This window comes from Sorex araneus, chromosome 3 (genome assembly GCF_027595985.1).
Source record: "Sorex araneus isolate mSorAra2 chromosome 3, mSorAra2.pri, whole genome shotgun sequence".
NCBI lineage: Eukaryota > Metazoa > Chordata > Mammalia > Eulipotyphla > Soricidae > Sorex > Sorex araneus.
This window is the reverse complement of record NC_073304.1, coordinates 25,587,044-25,605,824: the sequence shown is the minus strand read 5'-3', so window position 1 is coordinate 25,605,824 and position 18,781 is coordinate 25,587,044. Positions and strand designations below refer to the sequence as shown.

Below are 18,781 nucleotides of genomic sequence, written 5' to 3'. Positions count from 1 at the left end.
CCATGGGGCGTGAGCCCCCCTCCTGCCAATCAGCAGTGGCCGCTGCCCCAGCCTCACCCCCGTGAGGGGCTCACGCCGTGAACCCCTCCTAGAGAGCGTGGCGGAACAACTCGGGTTGTCGGGGCCCGCCTTTTAGGGGTGGGGTGGGGTGGGGTGTGTGTTTGTGTGGGGAGGAAAAAGAGGGATGCCCCGTGCGCCCAGAGCCGGGCCCGGCGCCCGCGCGGCGCGGCCGTGACGACATCAGCCTGCGCCCGCGGGGCGGCGAGCGCCTGCGCAGTGGCTCTCGGCGGGCGGTTGCTTGTTGGTTGTTGTAGTAACGGGGGAAGCAGCCGTCGGCGGCTGCCGTGAGCCCGGCTGGGGAAGGAGGAGGGAGGTAGGCGCAGAACGCGGTCCCCGCCCGCCCGCCCCAAGCCATGGGAAGATGAGACAGGTAAAAGCCCTGGCCCGAGCGCCCCCGGGGCTGGGCGGGCGCGGGCCGGGCACTTCCCTCCGGAGCCCGGGAGCCGCTGTTGGCTTCCGGGCGCGCCGGCTCCGCCGCCCTCCCGGCGCCCGGCAGCTGCGGACCCCGCCGGGACGGGGGCTGCGCCGGGCAGCGGGACGGGGGGACGGGGGGCTGGACCCCCGGGAGGGCGAGGGACGCTCCTCGGGCGGAGGGTCCTGAATCTTCTCCCCCGACTCACCGTCGCCCGTCTCTTCCCGCCTCTGCGGACAGCCGCAGGACAAGGCGTGGGCATCCTTTCCCGAGGTGGTGTTTGTTTTATTTTAATGAGAAGGAGCTACTTACTTTTTTTTTGGGGGGGGGGGGGAATTAGTTTTATTTCTTTTTAAGTGATCGAGACAGCCCACTGGGACTCGGAGCGAACACCCTTGAGATTGTTCACTCGCTCATTCATGCCCATTCTGAAGCTTTTCACCAGGGGGCTGACGTTTTGGTCCTGTTTTACTTTCTTCTGATTTGTCTGAATGCATAGAGGGGGGGGAAAGAAAAAAGAGTCGCAAAGGATGACATCAAATGGTTATCTCTGAGTGATGGAGTTGTGGTCATTCAGACATTTTCATTTTCTCTGTACTTTCTGTTGCCTTCCTCGAGACTTTACAAACGTGTTCTTTTTCACCCGTGGAAGAGTACTTTGTTAGCAATTGGAAAGATCGTGATTTTAATGCCTAGTTGAGATTCAGAGTATAGTTTGTGACTTTCAGTAAGTGAAATTTGGAAGCACAGTAGGACCGGGATTGAGAAAGGGTGTGTGTGTGTGTGTGTGTGTGTGTGTGTGTCCCTTCTGGTTCAGTTGTTCAATTTGTTTTAGTGTTTGTGTCCCTTCTGGTTCAGTTGTTCAATTTGTTTTAGTGTGTGTGTGTCCCTTCTGGTTCAGTTCAATTTATTTGTGTGTGTGTGTGTGTGTGTGTGTGTATGTGTGTCCCTTCTGGTTCAGTTCAATTTTTTTTGTGTGTGTGTGTGTGTGTGTGTGTGCGCGCGTGTCCCTTCTGGTTCAGTTTGTTAGTTTGTTTTAGTGTGTGTGTGTGTGTGTGTGTGTGTGTGTGTCCGTCCCTTCTGGTTCAGTTCAATTTGTTTGTGTGTGTGTGTGTGTGTGTGTGTCCCTTCTGGTTCAGTTCAATTTTTTTTTTGTGTGTGTGTGTCCCTTCTGGTTCAGTTGTTCAATTTGTTTTAGTGTGTGTGTGTGTGTGTGTCCCTTCTGGTTCAGTTGTTCAAGTTGTTTTAGTGTGTGTGTCCCTTCTGGTTCAGTTGTTCAATTTGTTTGTGTGTGTGTGTCCCTTTTGGTTCAGTTTGTCAGTTTGTTTTAGTGTGTGTGTGTGTGTGTGTGTGTGTGTGTGTGTGTCCCTTCTGGTTCAGTTGTTCAATTTGTTTTAGTGGAGAAATGAAGACCAGCATGCTTCTCTTAAAGCCAAAAGAAGTATTTGCAGAGATCTTAAATCTTGATTTTTGATTTCTACTAAGATATCTGTGTTTTAAGCAGCCAGCTTTATACTTAAAATTAGTTAATTTAATGCGTTCTTTTGATGCTTGCTAGAGTTCCTATGTAAAGGAAAAAGGAGAAGTTTGAATTTAGTAACAATCTTCAAATGCCTAGGGAGCTTAACTGCCTTTGAAAAGAAACAAAATGACCTTTGTGTGTGTGTGAGAGGCTCTGTGATGGGGTGGCTAGCTTCTAAGAGGTTGGGCACCTTTTTGGTCAGGACTCATTTTTATTGTGTAGAAATTCATCAACGACAACCAGGGAGTGGATAACTGCATTATGTTGAGACCCTTTGGCTTTCTTGCAGGAATCTGTGCCACCTAAATCGTTTGATCCTGTGAATCTGCAAGGAAAGGTCTCTGAGGCCCCCGTCTTCTGACTGCATGACAAACCCTAAAGGAAATGCCAGTCGTGATGGCCCGGGACCTGGAAGAAACAGCATCATCCTCAGAGGATGAGGAGGTGGTAAGCCAAGAGTAAGTAAGAGCAAGTCTGCCTTCCACTCCTTGGCCTCGGAGGGAAAATAGAATAGTTTGCCTTACCTGATATCTGTGTTCCCCCTTTGGAATTGTTGACGCTGGTCTTAGTCTCCATAATCTCTATAATTAATTCAAGAACTTGTTACTCAGTCCCCACTCACAGTTGGAACTAAGATAGCCTTGTTTTCTGGACTCCTGCATGAACATGAACTTTTGGTATTGCTCCTTGTGGATTCTTGATTGACATTCAAAGATGGGAGGTTGAGATTCAAACCTCTTTTTCCTAGATTGGAGATGCTTCACTGTTTTGCCTTCTGTAATATGATTACTTAGAACTAGAGAGTGAAGAGACGGTTTCATTTCGACAAGCTTAAAGTTTAGTTCTGCAGTTCTGTGAGTCCTCTTGGGTGGGTGTATGCTGTGTAACCTGGAGAATGGGAATATCCCCTACAGATTTTGTAGGGATGTGACTCGGATCAAGTAGAGTCATGACTGTGAAATTAGTTTGTAAGTTATAAAGTGCTGTTTGAACATGAGGCACACGGATGTGGCATATAAGTATAAGGCAGCATTTCTGGCTTTAATCTTGATTTTAAAGTAGGCTTATTAATATAAAGTAGCAGATTATGTTAAAGTAATTTGGGGGAGAAATGAAGCATTAATAAATCTTTGGGGAAAGACTTCTCATCACTGTTAGGTCATACAAAATAATAAGACTTGCAGTGTATCTGGGTTATTTGTATTTGGGATAATTAAGTGGGAAATTCCCTCTGGTCACTCTGTCTTCTCCTGACGTCTTGCTTGCTGTCTGCTGGCCTTCTCTTACTACTTCATCAATCCTAACTTCTGCAGGCAGTGACCTTTCTGTCTTCACAGTGCAGCCATTCTTTCATTCATTATTAGTGGGCTTATATGTTGGGCCTGTTATTAGATTGGACTGTGTGAAATCATCATTTTGGTTGGTTTAAAACAGTAATTTCAGCTTGCTCAGACTAATACAATAGGTACTCAATAAAGTGTTGCTAATTCTCTCATTGGATCAATAAACCAAGCAGGGTGTTTTGCTTTATAGCTCCTTAGATTATGGGTTCTTATGATTTTTTTTTTATGCTCTGAATCCCTTATCAGAATAAGAGTTTTTGGTGCTTAAAATACATATCTACAAATAATGCCAGTTACACTGAAATACAGCTATCAAAATGAAAAGAATCCAAACTTGTCATATAGTAATGTGTGCTTTTAAAATTAATACATTAAACAGCAAGATCATTGATTTAAAACTTGGGAATATTTACTTTTTTTTTGCTTTTTGGGTCACATCCGGCGATGCACAGGGATTACTCCTGGATCTGCACTCAGGAATTACCCCTGGCGGTGCTCAGGGGACCATACAGGATGCTGGGAATCAAACCCGGGTCAGCCTCGTGCAAGGCAAACGCCCTATCTGCTGTGCTATCGCTCCAGCCCCTTATTTTGTTTTTTTTTAATGATAGCTGCTTGAAACTCTTTTTGCACTGTGCATAGGAGATTATCAGTATGGAGTGGCCTCTGATGATCACTTAGAAATATGGAATGCTGAGAAACAGCTGTCTGGACCTGGTGCTAGCCTTTGGTAGCTGAATGATTGGCTGGGGAGAGCTGCCAGATCCTCATCTAGATAGGAATGCTTTGAGCAGAGGTGATCTAAATGGCAAGTTTAAGATACATGAAACTTAAAAGTGGTGATAAATGTGAGTGATGTCAGTAACATCATTGTAATACAAGTAAAAATATTGTGATATGATGTAAAGTCAAGGCAGATGTAATGATAATATTATTGTTGTTCTTTGTTGCCTATCTTCTTTCATTTTTGAGAGGGGGGGGTCACACGGCGATGCTCAGGGGTTACTCCTGGCTCTACACTCAGAAATCACTCCTGGTGGTGCTCGAGGGACCATATGGGATGCCAGGGATCAAACCCAGGTCATTCATGTGCAAGGCAATTGCCCTATCCGCTGTACTATTGCTCTGGCCCAGGGCAGTCTTGTTCATATCTAGGGCAGTAGTCTTACATTTCAAAGACTTTGGAAGTTAGAAGGCTGTAAATCATCTTATAAGTGTTGCAAATATGTCTACATTTGTGGACGTCTGTTAGGTTTGATCCAATCCCTTGGCAGTATTAAAGTATTAAGGCCTTATAATCCCAGATGTGAGGGCTAGAATCTGTCCAGACAGCCCTTGTTTGCCTACCAGTATTTAAGAAGTTAAAGTAAACAGACTCTTTTTATATAATTTTGCTTGGAGATTCCAAGTATAAATTTACATACAGATGTGGAACCTTTTTTTTTTTCCATTTGGCATAGGGGTGCACAGCTGGAGATGCTCAGGAGTTATTCCTGGCTCTGCACTCAGGAACTACTTCTAACAGTGACCCGGGGACCGTGTGGGATGCTGGGGATCAAACCTTGGTTGGCTGTGGCCAAGGCAAGGTCCTACCCATAGTACTATCTCTTCAGCCCCAGACATGGAAACTTTTATAAGAGAATTTCATTGAAGTTTTCTGTAGTTACTAAAACATAAAATTTAAAAAGGAATTTGTGAAAATGACTTTCATAAAAACTGACCATGTCTGTTAAAAAGTTTGCTAATGTTTATGTGGGAAGATCATGGGCAGACAATACTGTGAGTACTCCAGCGGTTCAGAGAAAGAAGGCCGTCATGTGGATGGGATGGCTGGGCGAGCAGGGCCTTGGAGAGGGGTTCAGTGGATAGACACAAGTGTGGGAGAAGGCATTTGCAGCAGGGAGGAGGCGTAGGAACTTTGGGTTTGCTCCTGGGAGTATATGTTTCTTAGAGTGCTGCTTGAGTTTGGAGATGTGGTATGGTGGGTAGGGTGCTTGCCTTGTAAGGGGCTGACCTGAGTTCAATATCATGCACCACATACTGTCCCTGGAGCCCCACCAGGAGTGGTCCCTGAGCACAGAGCCAGGAGTATGCACAGAGCACCGCTGAATATAGTCTGAAAACAAGCAAACCAAAGCAATAAAAAAGAGATTGCTGCTTACTTTGTTTTGGCTTTTGGGGTCACACCCAGTGATGCTCAGGGGTTACTCATATCTCTGCACTCATGAATTACTACTGGCGGTACTTGGGGGATCACACGGGATGCAGGGATCAAACCCGGACTGGTACAAGGCAAACACCTTACCCACTGTTCTATCACTCCAGCCAAAGAGATCGCTTCTTAAGCTCCCAAACACGCATAGAGTTTCAATGAATAGAAACATAAAAACGGGCCAACTTTGGTAACTAATCATCAGTGCAAATTCTGTGTTCTTTCGTGCCTGTAAAATAATTATTTTCCTAATGTATACTGATTTCTGGCTTCCTCTGCCCCTTTTGGAGAGCCCAGCAAGCTACTGAGAGTATCTTGCCCGCTGGCGGAGCCTGGCAAGCTACTCGTGGCGTATTCGATGTGCCAAAAATAGTAACAGCAAGTCTCACAATGGAGATGTTACTGGTACTCGCTCGAGCAAATAAATGAACAACAGACGACAGTGCTACAGTGCAGTGCTATACTGATTTCTGGAATGAACATTTCAAGTCCCAATTTCCCATTTCCTATTTATTTTGAATTCTTTTTCTCTTTAGCTCCACCTGGTGGGAGCTCTACTCTTCAGCATCTGACTAAAGTGTGTTTTAGTTGACTGTGGGACTAATGATTTCTTTTTTCTTTTCCGTAGTTGTCAGTGGAAAGATTTCTCTCCTAGGGACCTGGTTTTCCAGGTCCAGGTGGCATGTACTCAGAGCTATGGTTCTACTCAGCTGTCTGTTGTGTTCCTGAGTCTTCTTCTGGGTAAAATACAATGGTGCCAGCTGGGAGCTAATGCTGGATCGACAAGGAACTTTGTCCTTTGGATTATTTCCAGAGTTTCTGTCCAAGACTTTGTAGTTGAGGCTGCCTATTTATATTTTTCTTTTCTGATTTAGAAGTGGAGTGGAAAATTAAAAGTTGGAAGAAACCACTGGAACCAGTTAGCCCCATGCCCATATTTTACATATTTTACAGGTGTTTAGGATTTAAAAAGCTGACCACAAAAAAATCTTTTTCTTGCCCAAAGTGCCCTATAAATATCCACAAATGGGTACAATTTCCCAAGTCAGAAAGCACAGACAATAAGTATCCACATACCAATTCTAGAAAACAGGAAATGAACGAGGACAGCATTCTTCATTTTCTTTAGTTAAACCGGAGACAGTCAAAAGTCTGTCTCTCCAGTCTGAAGGCTGCCTCACTTCTGAAATTGGTAGCTTAGCAGTGCACTCAGCGTCTGCATCTTTTGAAACTTGGGTGGGACCATCTGACTGTGCCTGGGATTTGTGACTTGCTCTTTGTTAAGGAGTGTGAGATTTTATGAGCAACTTAAATCTTGGCTGAAGGGGTGGATTTAAGGAGTTGATGAGATTAAGCTCCTAAGAAGTGGGGCCAGGGAGGATAGCAGTGCCTTCTTTGTGTCCTGGAATCCCAGGTCGCGTCCCAGACACTGCTGAGTGTTCTTGTTGGTTGGTTTTTGTCTTGGGGCCACATGCAGTGGTGCTCAGTGGTTACTTCTGACTCTGCACTCAGGAATTATTCTTGATGGGGCTTCGGGAGCCATATGGGATATTGGGGACTGAACCCTGGTTGGCCGTGGGGCAAGGCATGTGCCTTAACTGCCTTAGCCCCAGTTCCTAAAGAGCTGAGTTTAAGGAAGTTCATTTACAGAACGTTACCGGGATGTGACTAGGCCCAGGGAGGGTAGAAAGAACTGCAGGCACACTTGCTTTGACTCCCTGCTTCCTCACTCAACCTGCCCTCAGAGTTTGGACAGATTGTCTTTCATTTTAGGGAGGGGGCACATCCGGCAGTGCTCAGGGCTTAGTCCTGGCTCTGTGCTTAGGTGTCGCTCCTGGCAGGGCTTGGGGGACCATATGTGGTACTGGGGATTGAACCCAGGTTGGCCATGCGCATACCATGTGCTGTCCTATTGCTCTGACCCTTTGTTCTTTAATCCTTTTGAGAGTTTCTTTTCTTCACTTCATAGTGTGGGTAAAAGGAATAAGGGAGATCAGCTGAAAGCATAGTTTTGTTGACACATAGTAGGAATTTTCTTTTTGTTATTTTTCCTATCTACCTCCCTCACTAAGAAAGGTGAAGGTTTTCTTCTTTTTTTTTTTTTTCCTTTGCGTCTTGGGTTACAACCCGGTGATACTCAGGGGTTGCTCCTGGCTCTGCACTCAGGAACTACTCCTGGTGGTGCTCAGGGGACCATATGGGATGCTGGGAATCGAACCCGGGTCGACCGTGTGCAAAGCAAACACCCTATCTGCTGTGCTACTGCTCCAGCCCCCGTGAAGGTTTTTTTTAATCTGTGAACTAAATGTCCACCTAAGACTGACCTGAGATTTCCTTAGACTAGGGGAAGAAAACAGAGAACCTGAGTTTTGGGAGGAAGATCTTGGCCGTTACATTTAGTACAGGCTTTTCTTAAAATATGTGTTTGAATTGTGGGCCTTTTCTGTTGCACCAGGATTCCTAGACCTGACAAGGCTCTGCCAGGCTGGAGAGACAATATAGCCGGCTGGTTGCATGCCTTGCATGTAGCTGACCCAGGTAGCCCAGCACCCGATACGGTGCCCTAGCACCGCCAAGAGTGATCCTGGAGTGCAGAGCTCAGGAGTGAGCCCTGAGCCCTGCCGGGTGTGGCCCAATAATCAAGAGGATGGTAAAAGAGAAAAGGCAGCACAGTGTGAAAGGAGCACATCGATTGTCGCAAATGTACTCCTTAGGATTCCTGATCCGTGCTGGGAACAGGACATAAGCCGTAACTTGTCTTTAATAATGAAGGGATTAAAAAAAAAACAAACTCATAAAGTAGGACCCACATGATTCCACCACTCTGTGCCAGACAAGATTCATTTTTCTCATCCCCTCCATCAGGCTCCCACGACTTCCTCCTTTACCGGCAGCCGCAGCTCTGCTCACGGCCTCCAGACTGCTGGTTGGCTCCTAGACGGGCCACCCGTCAGGCAGGAGAGGCCGGTGCCGTAGCTGCTAGCGGGGAGAGAGGAGACACTTCCCCCCGAGAGGGCCTGCAGCCGTCTCCTGACTGCTCTCCACCCCTTGGCGCCCACCTCTGCAGCAGGGGTGCAGGGGGCCCTCAGTAAGGCATGTGGCTCACATGGCAGGCCAGCGGTTCCCCAGCCCCGTGGGCTTCCAAGCAGCACAGCCCCGCTCCCTGCTTCAGCTCTCAGCCGAGCGCCGGAGCGGTGCCTAATCGAGCCTCTGTTACCTTTGTAGGGATCATCCGTGTATCATGTGGACTGGAGGCTGCAGGAGAATTCCAGTTTTGGTGTTCCATGCCGAGGCGATCTTGACAAAGGACAACAATATTCGAGTAATTGGAGGTGGGTATGGCTTTCCACAGAAGGCTGGCCGGCCCCAGTAGTTTGGTCTCGAAGCAAAGGGTACCAGAGGTAGATCCAGAAGGGGCCGTTGTTAGACTCGAAAGTACCGTTTAGGATTTCTTAAGGCTTTATGTTTAATTTTTCATTACTGTCATGGAGAGCCACTCCTGGCGGGGTTCCGGGGGCCATGTAGCACTGGGGATTGAGCCCTGGGCCTCAGATGCGCAGGGCATGCTTTTCACCATCCTCTGGCCCCTGTATTTGTTCTGCCTATTTACAAGTTTTCCTGTTTGAATTTTTGGGCCACATCTAGCAGTGCTCAGGGGGTTACTCCCGGGCTCCGCACTCAAGAATCTTTCCTGGTGGGCTCGGCCGACCATATGGGATTGAACCTGGCTTGATAGCATGTAAGGCAAAGGCCCTACCGCTGTATTTTCGCTGTGGACCCCCTCTTTGAATTTTTAAAATAATTCCATGTATATGTGTTTATTGCTCTTTTTATCACAGTGTTGATAAAAATGCAGATAGCAGCATCGACTGCTCTAGCCGTTCAGGGGCCCACAGTTCACAGCTCACGGCATCTAGCATGTTTGTTAGTGCTGGCTCCTGCCTGCCCCCCAAACCCCGCACCCGAGAGTAGCCACTCCCCGCCGCCCTGTGCTCTGTGGGTCTGCCTTTCCTAGGTGTTTGATGCAAACAGGCTTGTATGCTCTGTCCCTTTTTGTGTCTTTTACCACGCAGCCTAATGTCTTTGAGGTTTGTCCGTGTTGGAGCTCAGATCTGTGGCGCCTTCTTCGTGTGCCTGAGTGGTACTGTCTCTGGTGTGGACGTTAGGTGTATGCATCCATCAGGTGGCAGAGTTGTTTCTGCCTTTTGGCCTTTGTCAGAAATGATATCGTAGATGAACTTGGATTTGAATATTCTCAGTCCTTTGGGTGTCTTATCTGGGGAAGGAGTTCCTACTAGATTGCAGGTTCTTATATCTAACTTACAGTGGAACTTGGGACAAGGGTTTTCCACAGTGTACATTTTCACTCTCTCATTTTCTCACCAATAAGGTCTGTCAGTTTCTCTGCAATTGTTACTAAACTAACTGTGACAATTGTTAGTTTCCATGACAGATTTACTAATGGGTTTGAAATGTACTATCTCATTGTGGTTTCTATTTGTTTCCACATTTCCTTTGTTTTGTTTTGGGGCCATCCCCACATTTCTGCAACAACGATGTGACATTTGTGCATCTTGTTGATTAACTGTGTATTTTCTTTGCAGAAATCCTGGTTTAAGACTTTTGCCTCATTTTTGATTGGGTTGCTTATCTTTTCTTTTTGAATTGCAAGAATTCTTGATCCATTCTGAACATGAGACCCTTAATAGGATTTTGGTTTCTAAACATGTTTTTCTATTTCGCAGTTTGATTTTTCTCCAATATGAGATTTTTGTTTTTATGAACAAAGGTTTTTATTTGATGATGTCCTTTGTTTTCTTTTGCTGCTTATGTTTTGATGTTTTATCTAAGAAACTATTGTTAGACCCAATGTTGTGATTCCCTATGATTTCTCCTAAGAATTTCTTCTAAGAATTTTACAGTTTGAGCTTTTATAGTCTTATGATTTTTGACCCATTTTGAGCCACTTTTTTAATATAGAGTGACGCATTGTTGCTTGTTGTTACCTAGCATGCTAAGTTGAAGAGACTTCTTATTAAAAAGTTTTTACTTCTATTAAGACCAGAACAATTGTACAGCAGGTAGGGCATTTGCCTTGCTTGCAGCTGAACCAGGTTTGATCCCTGACATTACTTATGGTCCTCTGAGCCCTGCCAGGAGTGATTCTGAGTGCAGAGTCAGGAGTAAGTCCTGAGCACTGTTGGGTGTGACCCAGAAACTCACTGTCACTGTCATCCATTGCTCATCGATTTGCTCGAGCGGGCACCAGTAACGTCTCCATAGTGAGACTTCTTGTTACTGTTTTTGGCATATTCGATATGACCCAGAAACAAAGAAACAAAAACAATAAATAATTTTTACTATTGTTAAGATAAGATCTTAGAGCCCACTTCTCCCTCTGGGAGAACCTGGCAAACTACTGGGAGTTTCCTGCCCACACGGGAGAGCCTGGCAAGATCCCCATGGTGTATTAATATGCCAAAACCAGTAACAAGCTGGGTCTCGTTCCCCTGACCCTGAAAGAGCCTCCAGTACAGCATTGTTGGAAGGTCGAGTAGAGAGAGGCTTCTAAAATCTCAGGGCTTGGACGAATGGAGATGTTACTGAGACCGCTCAAGAAATTCGACGATCAACAAGATGATGATGATGATGATGATGATGATGATGATGACTATTGTTAAGAATCAGTTGACCATAGATGTAGGGGTATATCTATGGACTCTTAATATTTCACTGATCTGTACATTTATTCATTTATTCTTAGACCAGTGGTATGAGTGTGTGTGTGTGTGTGTGTGTGTGTGTATGTGTGTGTGTGTGAGAGAGAGAGAGAGAGAGAGAGAGAGAGAGAGAGAGAGAGAGAGAGAGAGAGAGAGAGAGAGAGAGAGAGAGAGACTCTAGGCGACCCTTGGCCAAAGAGGTTGAATGGCTGAGTGCCGGGGAATAAGGATGCCTTGGTGTCAGGGACCACTCTGGTCACCCCAGTGAGGCTTGGGGCCTCCAGGGCCACATCTGGAGATGCTTAGGGCCCATGTAGAACTGGGCCAGACTTGCATGGTATGCACCTTAAACCCTGTGTGGTCTCCAGACCCCAACCTTGCTGTTTTGTTTGTTATATCTTTGTACTGAGTTTCAAAATTGGGAAGTGTTAGTCCTCTTTGTTCCTTGTCAGATTAATTTTTATATCAAGAGTTCCTTGGAATTCCACGTGACTGTCAGGCTCTACTTTTCCAGTTCTACAGAAAAGTGTATTAGGGATTTGAGAGGAAGTTGATTGATTCTGTACATCCCTTTTTTTCCCTTTGTTTGGGGGCCACACCTGGTGATGCTCAGGGATTACTCCTGGCTCTGCACTCAGGAATCACTCCTGGCAGGGCTCAGGGGACCATAGGGGATGCTGGGAATTGAACCCGGGTAGGTAGCATGCAAGGCAAGCGCCTTACCTGCTGCAATATCTCTAGCCCATGTGGGTCCCTTTTAGGTGTTGTGCCCTCTAAATGTTCAGTCTTCTGATCTATGAACACACAGTGACTTCATTTACTTAGGTTTCCGTGAATGGTTTCTATTTGTTTAATCGTTTTGTTTTTGGGGGCTACCTTGCTTGGTGCTCAGGTGTTGCTCCTGGCCTCGACAAATTGACAGCAGCTCCAGCTTGCAAAGTATGGCTTCACCCTTTGAGGGTCTCTCTGACCCTGTTTAGGTCTTCCTTCATTTCTTTCAGCAACATTTGGTAGTTTTCAAGTTTTGTATCCCCTTATTTTCATGCCTAAGAATGTGATTCTTTAGGGCTGTTATAAATGGAATTGTTTTCTCAGTTTTGTCTTTGGGAAATATAATTGAATTTTGTATATTGTACCTGGAGCCTGCCTGAACTCATTTCTAGTGTGTGTACCTGTTTAGATTCTTAGAATCGTCTATATATAAGATCACGCCATCTAAGAATAAAGATAATCTGACTTCTTTCCTTCCTACCAGATATTTATTTATTAATTTTTAAAAAAATGCACCTGTAGCACTGTAGCACTGTTGTCCTGTTGTTCATTGATTTGCTCGAGTGGGCACCAGTAACGTCTCCATTGTCAGACTTGTCGTTACTGTTTTTGGCATATAGAATACGCCACGGGTAGCTTGTCAGGCTCTGCCCTGTAGGTGGGACACTCTTGGTAGCTTGCCGGGCCCTCTGAGAGGGATGGAGGAATTGAACCCAGGTCGGCCTCGTGCAAGGCAAATGCCCTACCCGCTGTGCTATCGCTCCAGTTAAACAAAAATTGGGAGCCAAATTTGGTGACACGCAGGGGTTCCTGCTGACTCTGTACTCAGGAATCATGCCTTGCAGTACTTTGGGGACCATATGGGAAGCTGAGGATTGAACCTGGGTTGGCTGCATGCCAGGCAAGTGCCGTACCGATATACAATTGCTCCAGCCCTATTCTTTCCTTCCTTCCTCCCTCCCTTCCTTCCTCCCTCCCTTCCTCCCTCCCTCCCTCCCTCCCTCCCTCCCTCCCTCCCTCCCCTCCCTTCCTTCCTTCCTTCCTTCCTTCCTTCCTTCCTTCCTTCCTTCCTTCCTTCCTTCCTTCCTTCCTTCCTTCCTTCCTTCCTTCCTTCCTTCCTTCCTTCCTTCCTTCCTTCCTTCCTTCCTTCCTTCCTTCCTTCCTTCCTTCCTTCCTTCCTCTCTTTCTCTCTTTCTTTCTCTCTTCTTTCTTTCTTTCTCTTTCTTTCTTTCTTTCTTTCTTTCTTTCTTTCTTTCTTTCTTTCTTTCTTTCTTTCTTTCTTTCTTTCTTTCTTTCTTTCTTTCTTTCTTTCTTTCGTTCTTTCATGTAGGAGTACTGCTATTTATTCATCCATTGATTAAGCTGATTGAATTGTCCAGCCCTGTTTCTTAAAAACGTTTCGATGTATCTTCCCGCTCCCCTTCCCTCTGCTGCTGCTGCTGGTGCTGTGCTGTCACCAGGACTGGGTGGCACATGTCTGGCTGTGGGGCGCGTGTTTTTACCGGGGTGCTCTTTGGGGTGGCACAGCTGGACATGGTGCTCCCCGAGCTTTGTGTTTCTATCATTGGGGTGCTGTCCCACACCAGAGTTCTCCCTCCTGGGTGCTCTCCCAGGTCGCCGCAGTGCTCGTGCACATGCTTGCCAGAGGCTGAACTTGTTGGCTGTGATGCTGGTGAACCTTTTAATTTTGTTTTTTGGTATGGGGTGTGGGAGGGGATTGGATGGTGCTCAGGAGCTACTTCTGGCTCTGTGCTCCGGAGTGACCCCTGGCCGTGTTCAGGGGACCGTCAGTGATGTCGTGTTGGGGGTTGAACTGGAGTGACTTACCTCCTGTACTCTCTCTCCGGCCTGAGCATCTTTTCAGCCTCAAAGCTTGCTGAGGTCTCATGCCTTGTGGGGTACTCCCCCCGGCTGTGGTGCTGCGGTGGCACAGTGTGGGGGACACCAGGGACTCAGCTTCTTGCTCCATGCCCCTGCGCTATTCCCCAGGACCCTTTCTTTCTTCCCCCAGTTGCTTTGACTAATTGCCTCATTGCTCCGATGTGGACTTCCAGGGCGGTGTTGAATAGCAGAGATGCTAGTAGGTGTCTTGGTCTTGTTTCTGACCTAAAGGAGGATCTTTCTGAGCCCTAACACCCCAACCCCCAAGTAAGAGAGTCAAAAGTCAATCAAGTTATACATACCACATTAATACAGACAAAGCATTTAACAAAATTCACCACCCTTGCATTATAAACAAACTTTCTCAACATGATAAAGGGCATGCACGAACTGTGGGTTTTTCATACATGCCCTTTATCATGTTGAGAAAGATTGTTTATAATGCAAGGGTGGTGAATTTTGTTAAATGCTTTGTCTGTATTAAGAGAATTCTATCTTTTCCCCATATTAATGTGATATGTATAATTTGATTGACTTTTGACTCTCTTATTTGGGGGTTGGGGTGTTTGGGCTTCATACACAGGGCTCAGGGGCTGCTCTTAGCTCTGCACTCAGAATTGACTCTGGCAGTGCTCAGGGGGCCTTATGTGGTGCTGGGGATAAAACCAGGGTGCGTTTTACGGAGGCAAGTGCTTTAATCCCAGCAGTATCTCTCTGGCCTCTCTATCTGTTTTTCTCTTTTTCTTTTCTAGTTTTGCTGTGAGCCCATGCACAGCAGAACGCAGGGGCTACTCTCAGCCTGTTGCTTGGGGGGTCAGTTCTTGTGGGTGGTTCCCAGGGGACCGTATGAGGTGCTGGAGATCAAATCCAAACTCCCTGCATGTAGACCGTGCATTCAACTTCCTGAGCTGCTCTCTGGCACTTTTTTGGGTTTGGTTGTGTATTTCTAGGGCACTCCTGGTGATTCTTGGGGTGGGTGACTGTTGTCAAACCCAGAGCTCCTGCATGCAAAGCACGTGCTTCAGCCCATGAATGGGTGAGACTCTCCTAACCCATTTCTTCATTGCAGAAGTGAAGGTAACGCCTAGCTTGTAGACAAGAAACAAATGAGATAATCTAATTTTGGCCACTTAATAGGTGCACAAAATTGATACCTAATGCTGTTGGTTTAGTAGGACCGACTTTATTTTATTATTATTTTTTTTTGCTTTTTGGGTCACACCCAGCGATGCTCAGGGGTTACTTCTGGCTTTGCACTCAGGAATTACTCCTGGCGGTGCTGGGGGACCATATGGGATGCCGGGGATCGAACCCGGGTCGGCCGCGTGCAAGGCAAATACCCTACCCGCTGTGCTATCGCTCCAGCCCCCAAGGACCGACTTTAAATGATTTCCAGGGTGGCCGTTGTCCCTGAGTGGCTTTGTGGAGAGCACCGTGAACACCTGCTGCTGGGATTTGAGTTCTCCTCCCTCCCGCAGAGTTCCTGCCTCTAATCCCCTAGCAAGCTGCTCAGTTCCCTCTTAAAGGAACATGGTTCATTAGTGTTTCCTGAAGTTTGAGTAATTGAGGATCTGCTCTAACTTGCTGAGAAACTTTCTTTTCATATGATTGAAGCCAGAATGTCAAAGGCGGGTCAAAGACCAGAAGTCAGCGTTCCTTCGAGATCCTCTTGGTCTGCTTGTCATAACATTCAGTGTGTTCCATCCGTTTCCTTGCTAGGATACCTAACATGTATTGGAAACTAGCATCCGCCTGTGCCATCGTTTCATTATTCAGTCTAGATCCTCCCAGTCTCCTTTTTTCTGCTTAAGCTCTTTTGATTAAAGGCCACTAAGTTTTTTTTTTTCCTTTCCCCAATCTCTGTTTGGATTATTAAGAATCTTCCTAATTCTTTGAGACAATATTTTTTTTTTTATCTTTCTCTATAAGAACAGTTTGAATGACTCTTGCTAGTTGTTGCCTCAGATGTTAATTGTAAAGCACACTTAGTCTTCTTGGCTTTCTTAAGTAGCTGACATGGACCCACTTGCACTGTAATCCTGTGATTAAATCCCCGGTGAAAGGGTATCTGGGGCATTAGTTATCTTCTGTTGGTCTAAGCGGAGCTGCCAACCTTGTTTGTCCTATTCCCTGCTAATCAGTTCGTGGATTCATTGTCAGTGTTTTGGTACATTGTGAGTTCATATATTTTGTAAAGTATTATAGGAGTAGAATTTTTCTCATCATACCCATGTTTTTTCATGCGTGCATTTTGAACATGTAAACAGGACTACGTTTTATTTGTTTAACCCGGGCCAACTTGGCAGTGCCTGGGGGCACTAGGGCTATAGCTGGAGTGCAAAGGTTGGGGTGACCATGCAGAACAGTCATCAGACTCAGGTGCAGGGCTTGCTTGCATAGCTCTGGCCTACACTGCAGTTAGGGGCACAGAGATAGTTTCATTTTAAAGTCACCTTCGTGGGGTGCTGGTGGGAGTGAGGTTTGTACCAGACCTAGTGCAGATCTGTTCAGGGGTGACGCCTGACCAGTGCTCAGGGGACAATATGCAGTGCTGGGGGTTGAACAGGGTCAGCTGAATGCAAGACAAGCGCTTTACCCCTGCGCTATCTCTGGGTCCAGTCTAAAGTAACTTTGAAGAAGTTTACAATCTGCTTTTGGATATGTCAGTTTCCTACTTGGTTTGTACACACTTTTTAAATAGAAATAGAACACAAGCTATAGATAGAAATTTTTCAATAATGGAAAAAAACCAGAAATAGGTGAAATTAGTTTGACTATATTTTATTTGATCTAAGGTTTTATTTTCAGATTTTTTTCAGTCAAATGAATCGTTAAGATATTTTATACCCAGGATGTATTTTATATTTACAGGGTATCTCACACACGCTGTATGTATATGTGTACACACCACACACACAGACACACAGACACACAGACAGACACACACAGAGTTTTCGGGTCACAACCTGCTGTGCTTAGGGATCATTTCTGATTGTGTGTGTGTGTGTGTGTGTGTGTGTGTGTGTGTGTGTGTGTGTGTGTGTGTGTGTCGGGGCTTACTCCTGGCTCTGCACTTCTCTAATCACTCCTGGTGGATTCAGGGGACCATAAGGGGTGTCACAGACTAAATCCAGGTCAGCCCTGTGCAAGGCAAGTGCTCCACCCGCTGTACTATGTCTCTGGCCACTTATTCCTGGCTTTAAGCCTCTAAGTCACCTGCAAAACACAAACCCATAAGCAGTGTATATGCCACAACCTTGTGAATTATACTTTGCACCAAAGTGAGCAAATCTCTGGTTTTTCACATGACAGAATTGTGGAGACCACTTAGTAGTGTTTAGCTGTTGGGAACTGTTATAAGTTGCTGGACAGCTCAGCAGGCTGAGCACGTGTCTGTGTGCGGTAGGTTGGGTTTGATCCCTGGTACTGTGTGCCCTCACCCAGAATGTGGAGCAGGACATGGCCCCCCGACGAGCCAGAGAAAAGTTAGCCACCGAAATGAGACGTATGGGGCCTCCTCATGGTCTTCCTGCAGGAGAGGGCAAATAGCAATGGCCATTTACGGATATTTTTCTCAGAGTGCCTAAGTGTTTGTCTTGCTGGGGACTGAGTATTATTCTAGAGTCTTTTCATAGTGTCTGTGTTATCCTCAGAAATTGTTAATGTATTCCTAAACAGTGCTTCGTCAGAAAGAAGCTCAAATTGCCAGAGCACATGTTTAGCATATGGGAGCCCAGGGTTTGATTCTGAAGCATCACCATATGCTTCCCTGAACACCTCCAGGTGTGGTTTAGACCAAAAAAAAAAAAAAAATTCTTGTTCTATAGGAGTCTTGCTAACATTTTTTCAAACTATGTCCAGTGATGCATAGGCAGGGATTGAATGTAATGGTCAGAGCCAGTGTTCATCTTTGGGGCTATCCAGCAGTCTCAGAATCACAGGCTTCCTTGTGTCAGCACCGAAGCTCTGGGGGCCTGGGCTGGGAATGTGAGTGCACGAGCTCAGAGTGGGCTCTCTCCTGTGGACCCCTTCCTCGGAGATGGAGACATGGGCTGCTTGCTGGGTTTCACAAGAGAAAAACATGAAGATGTTTATATCCGTTTCTCCAGTTCTGTTGGTACCATCAGCGCCAGAATGCTGGCCCAGAGGAGAGGGCGCTTGCCTCATTAAAGGCCCACCTGAGTTTGATCCCCGTAATCCCATATGGTCCCCTGAGCACTGCCAGGAGTAATTCCTGAGTGCAGAGCCACGAGTAAACCCTGAGCATCGTCAGGTGTGACCCCGAAACCAAAACACAAACAAACAAGCAAAAACCCAAAACAAAACACCCCCCAAGGCCCCATTAGGTAGCAACAGTTCCATTGTACTTGTGTTTTTATCTGGGGAGTAGGTGGACTACAGCCGGGACTGAGGGGCTCTTCCTGGCTCTGCTCAGGAGTGACCCCTGGCTGTGCTCAGGGGACCATATGTGGCATTGGAGATTTGAACAGGGTCACTGCACGCAAGGCAAGCACTGTAATTAGCTCTCACCCCCATTTTATTTTAAATAACTGGGAGTTGAACAAGCCAGGCCTGAGGGCTGGTGTTGGCCCTTGGTTTCCTCTGGTCTGAGATGTAGATGGGAGCACCCAGGGCAGTCTCTAGCAGGGCTTCTTTTCAGTCGGGAAGAGAGTCAATCATACTGAAATGAAATCTAGCTAGGAAAAGATGTTTTTATTGCAGGGTAGGCATTAGGGTTATAGGCTTGTTCAAATTTCTGGTATTGAAGTACAAAGCCCCTGCCCACCCCTGCCACCGTCATCCTATGACCCTCCACCCATCCTCATATCAATTCTGGGCCAGTGTCCACATCATTAGTGC

The 18,781-nt window shown here is 46.3% G+C and overlaps 1 protein-coding gene across 10 annotated transcripts in view; it reads left to right on the top strand.

Annotated features, from left to right (window-relative positions):
- Positions 1-294: 294 nt before the first annotated feature.
- Positions 295-18,781, top strand: part of TTLL5 (tubulin tyrosine ligase like 5) — a 276,403-nt gene continuing 257,916 nt past the window's right edge. For 9 of the 10 annotated variants that reach the window (XM_055131147.1, XM_055131139.1, XM_055131146.1 and 6 more), the window contains exons 1-3: positions 295-430; positions 2,284-2,452; positions 8,775-8,881. In XM_055131147.1, coding sequence (XP_054987122.1) covers positions 2,379-2,452; positions 8,775-8,881 — 181 coding nt within the window. In that variant the 5' untranslated portion in view covers positions 295-430; positions 2,284-2,378. Of the gene's footprint in view, positions 431-2,283; positions 2,453-8,774; positions 8,882-18,781 lie in introns of those variants that run through there. The other variant, XM_055131143.1, reaches the window with a different exon arrangement.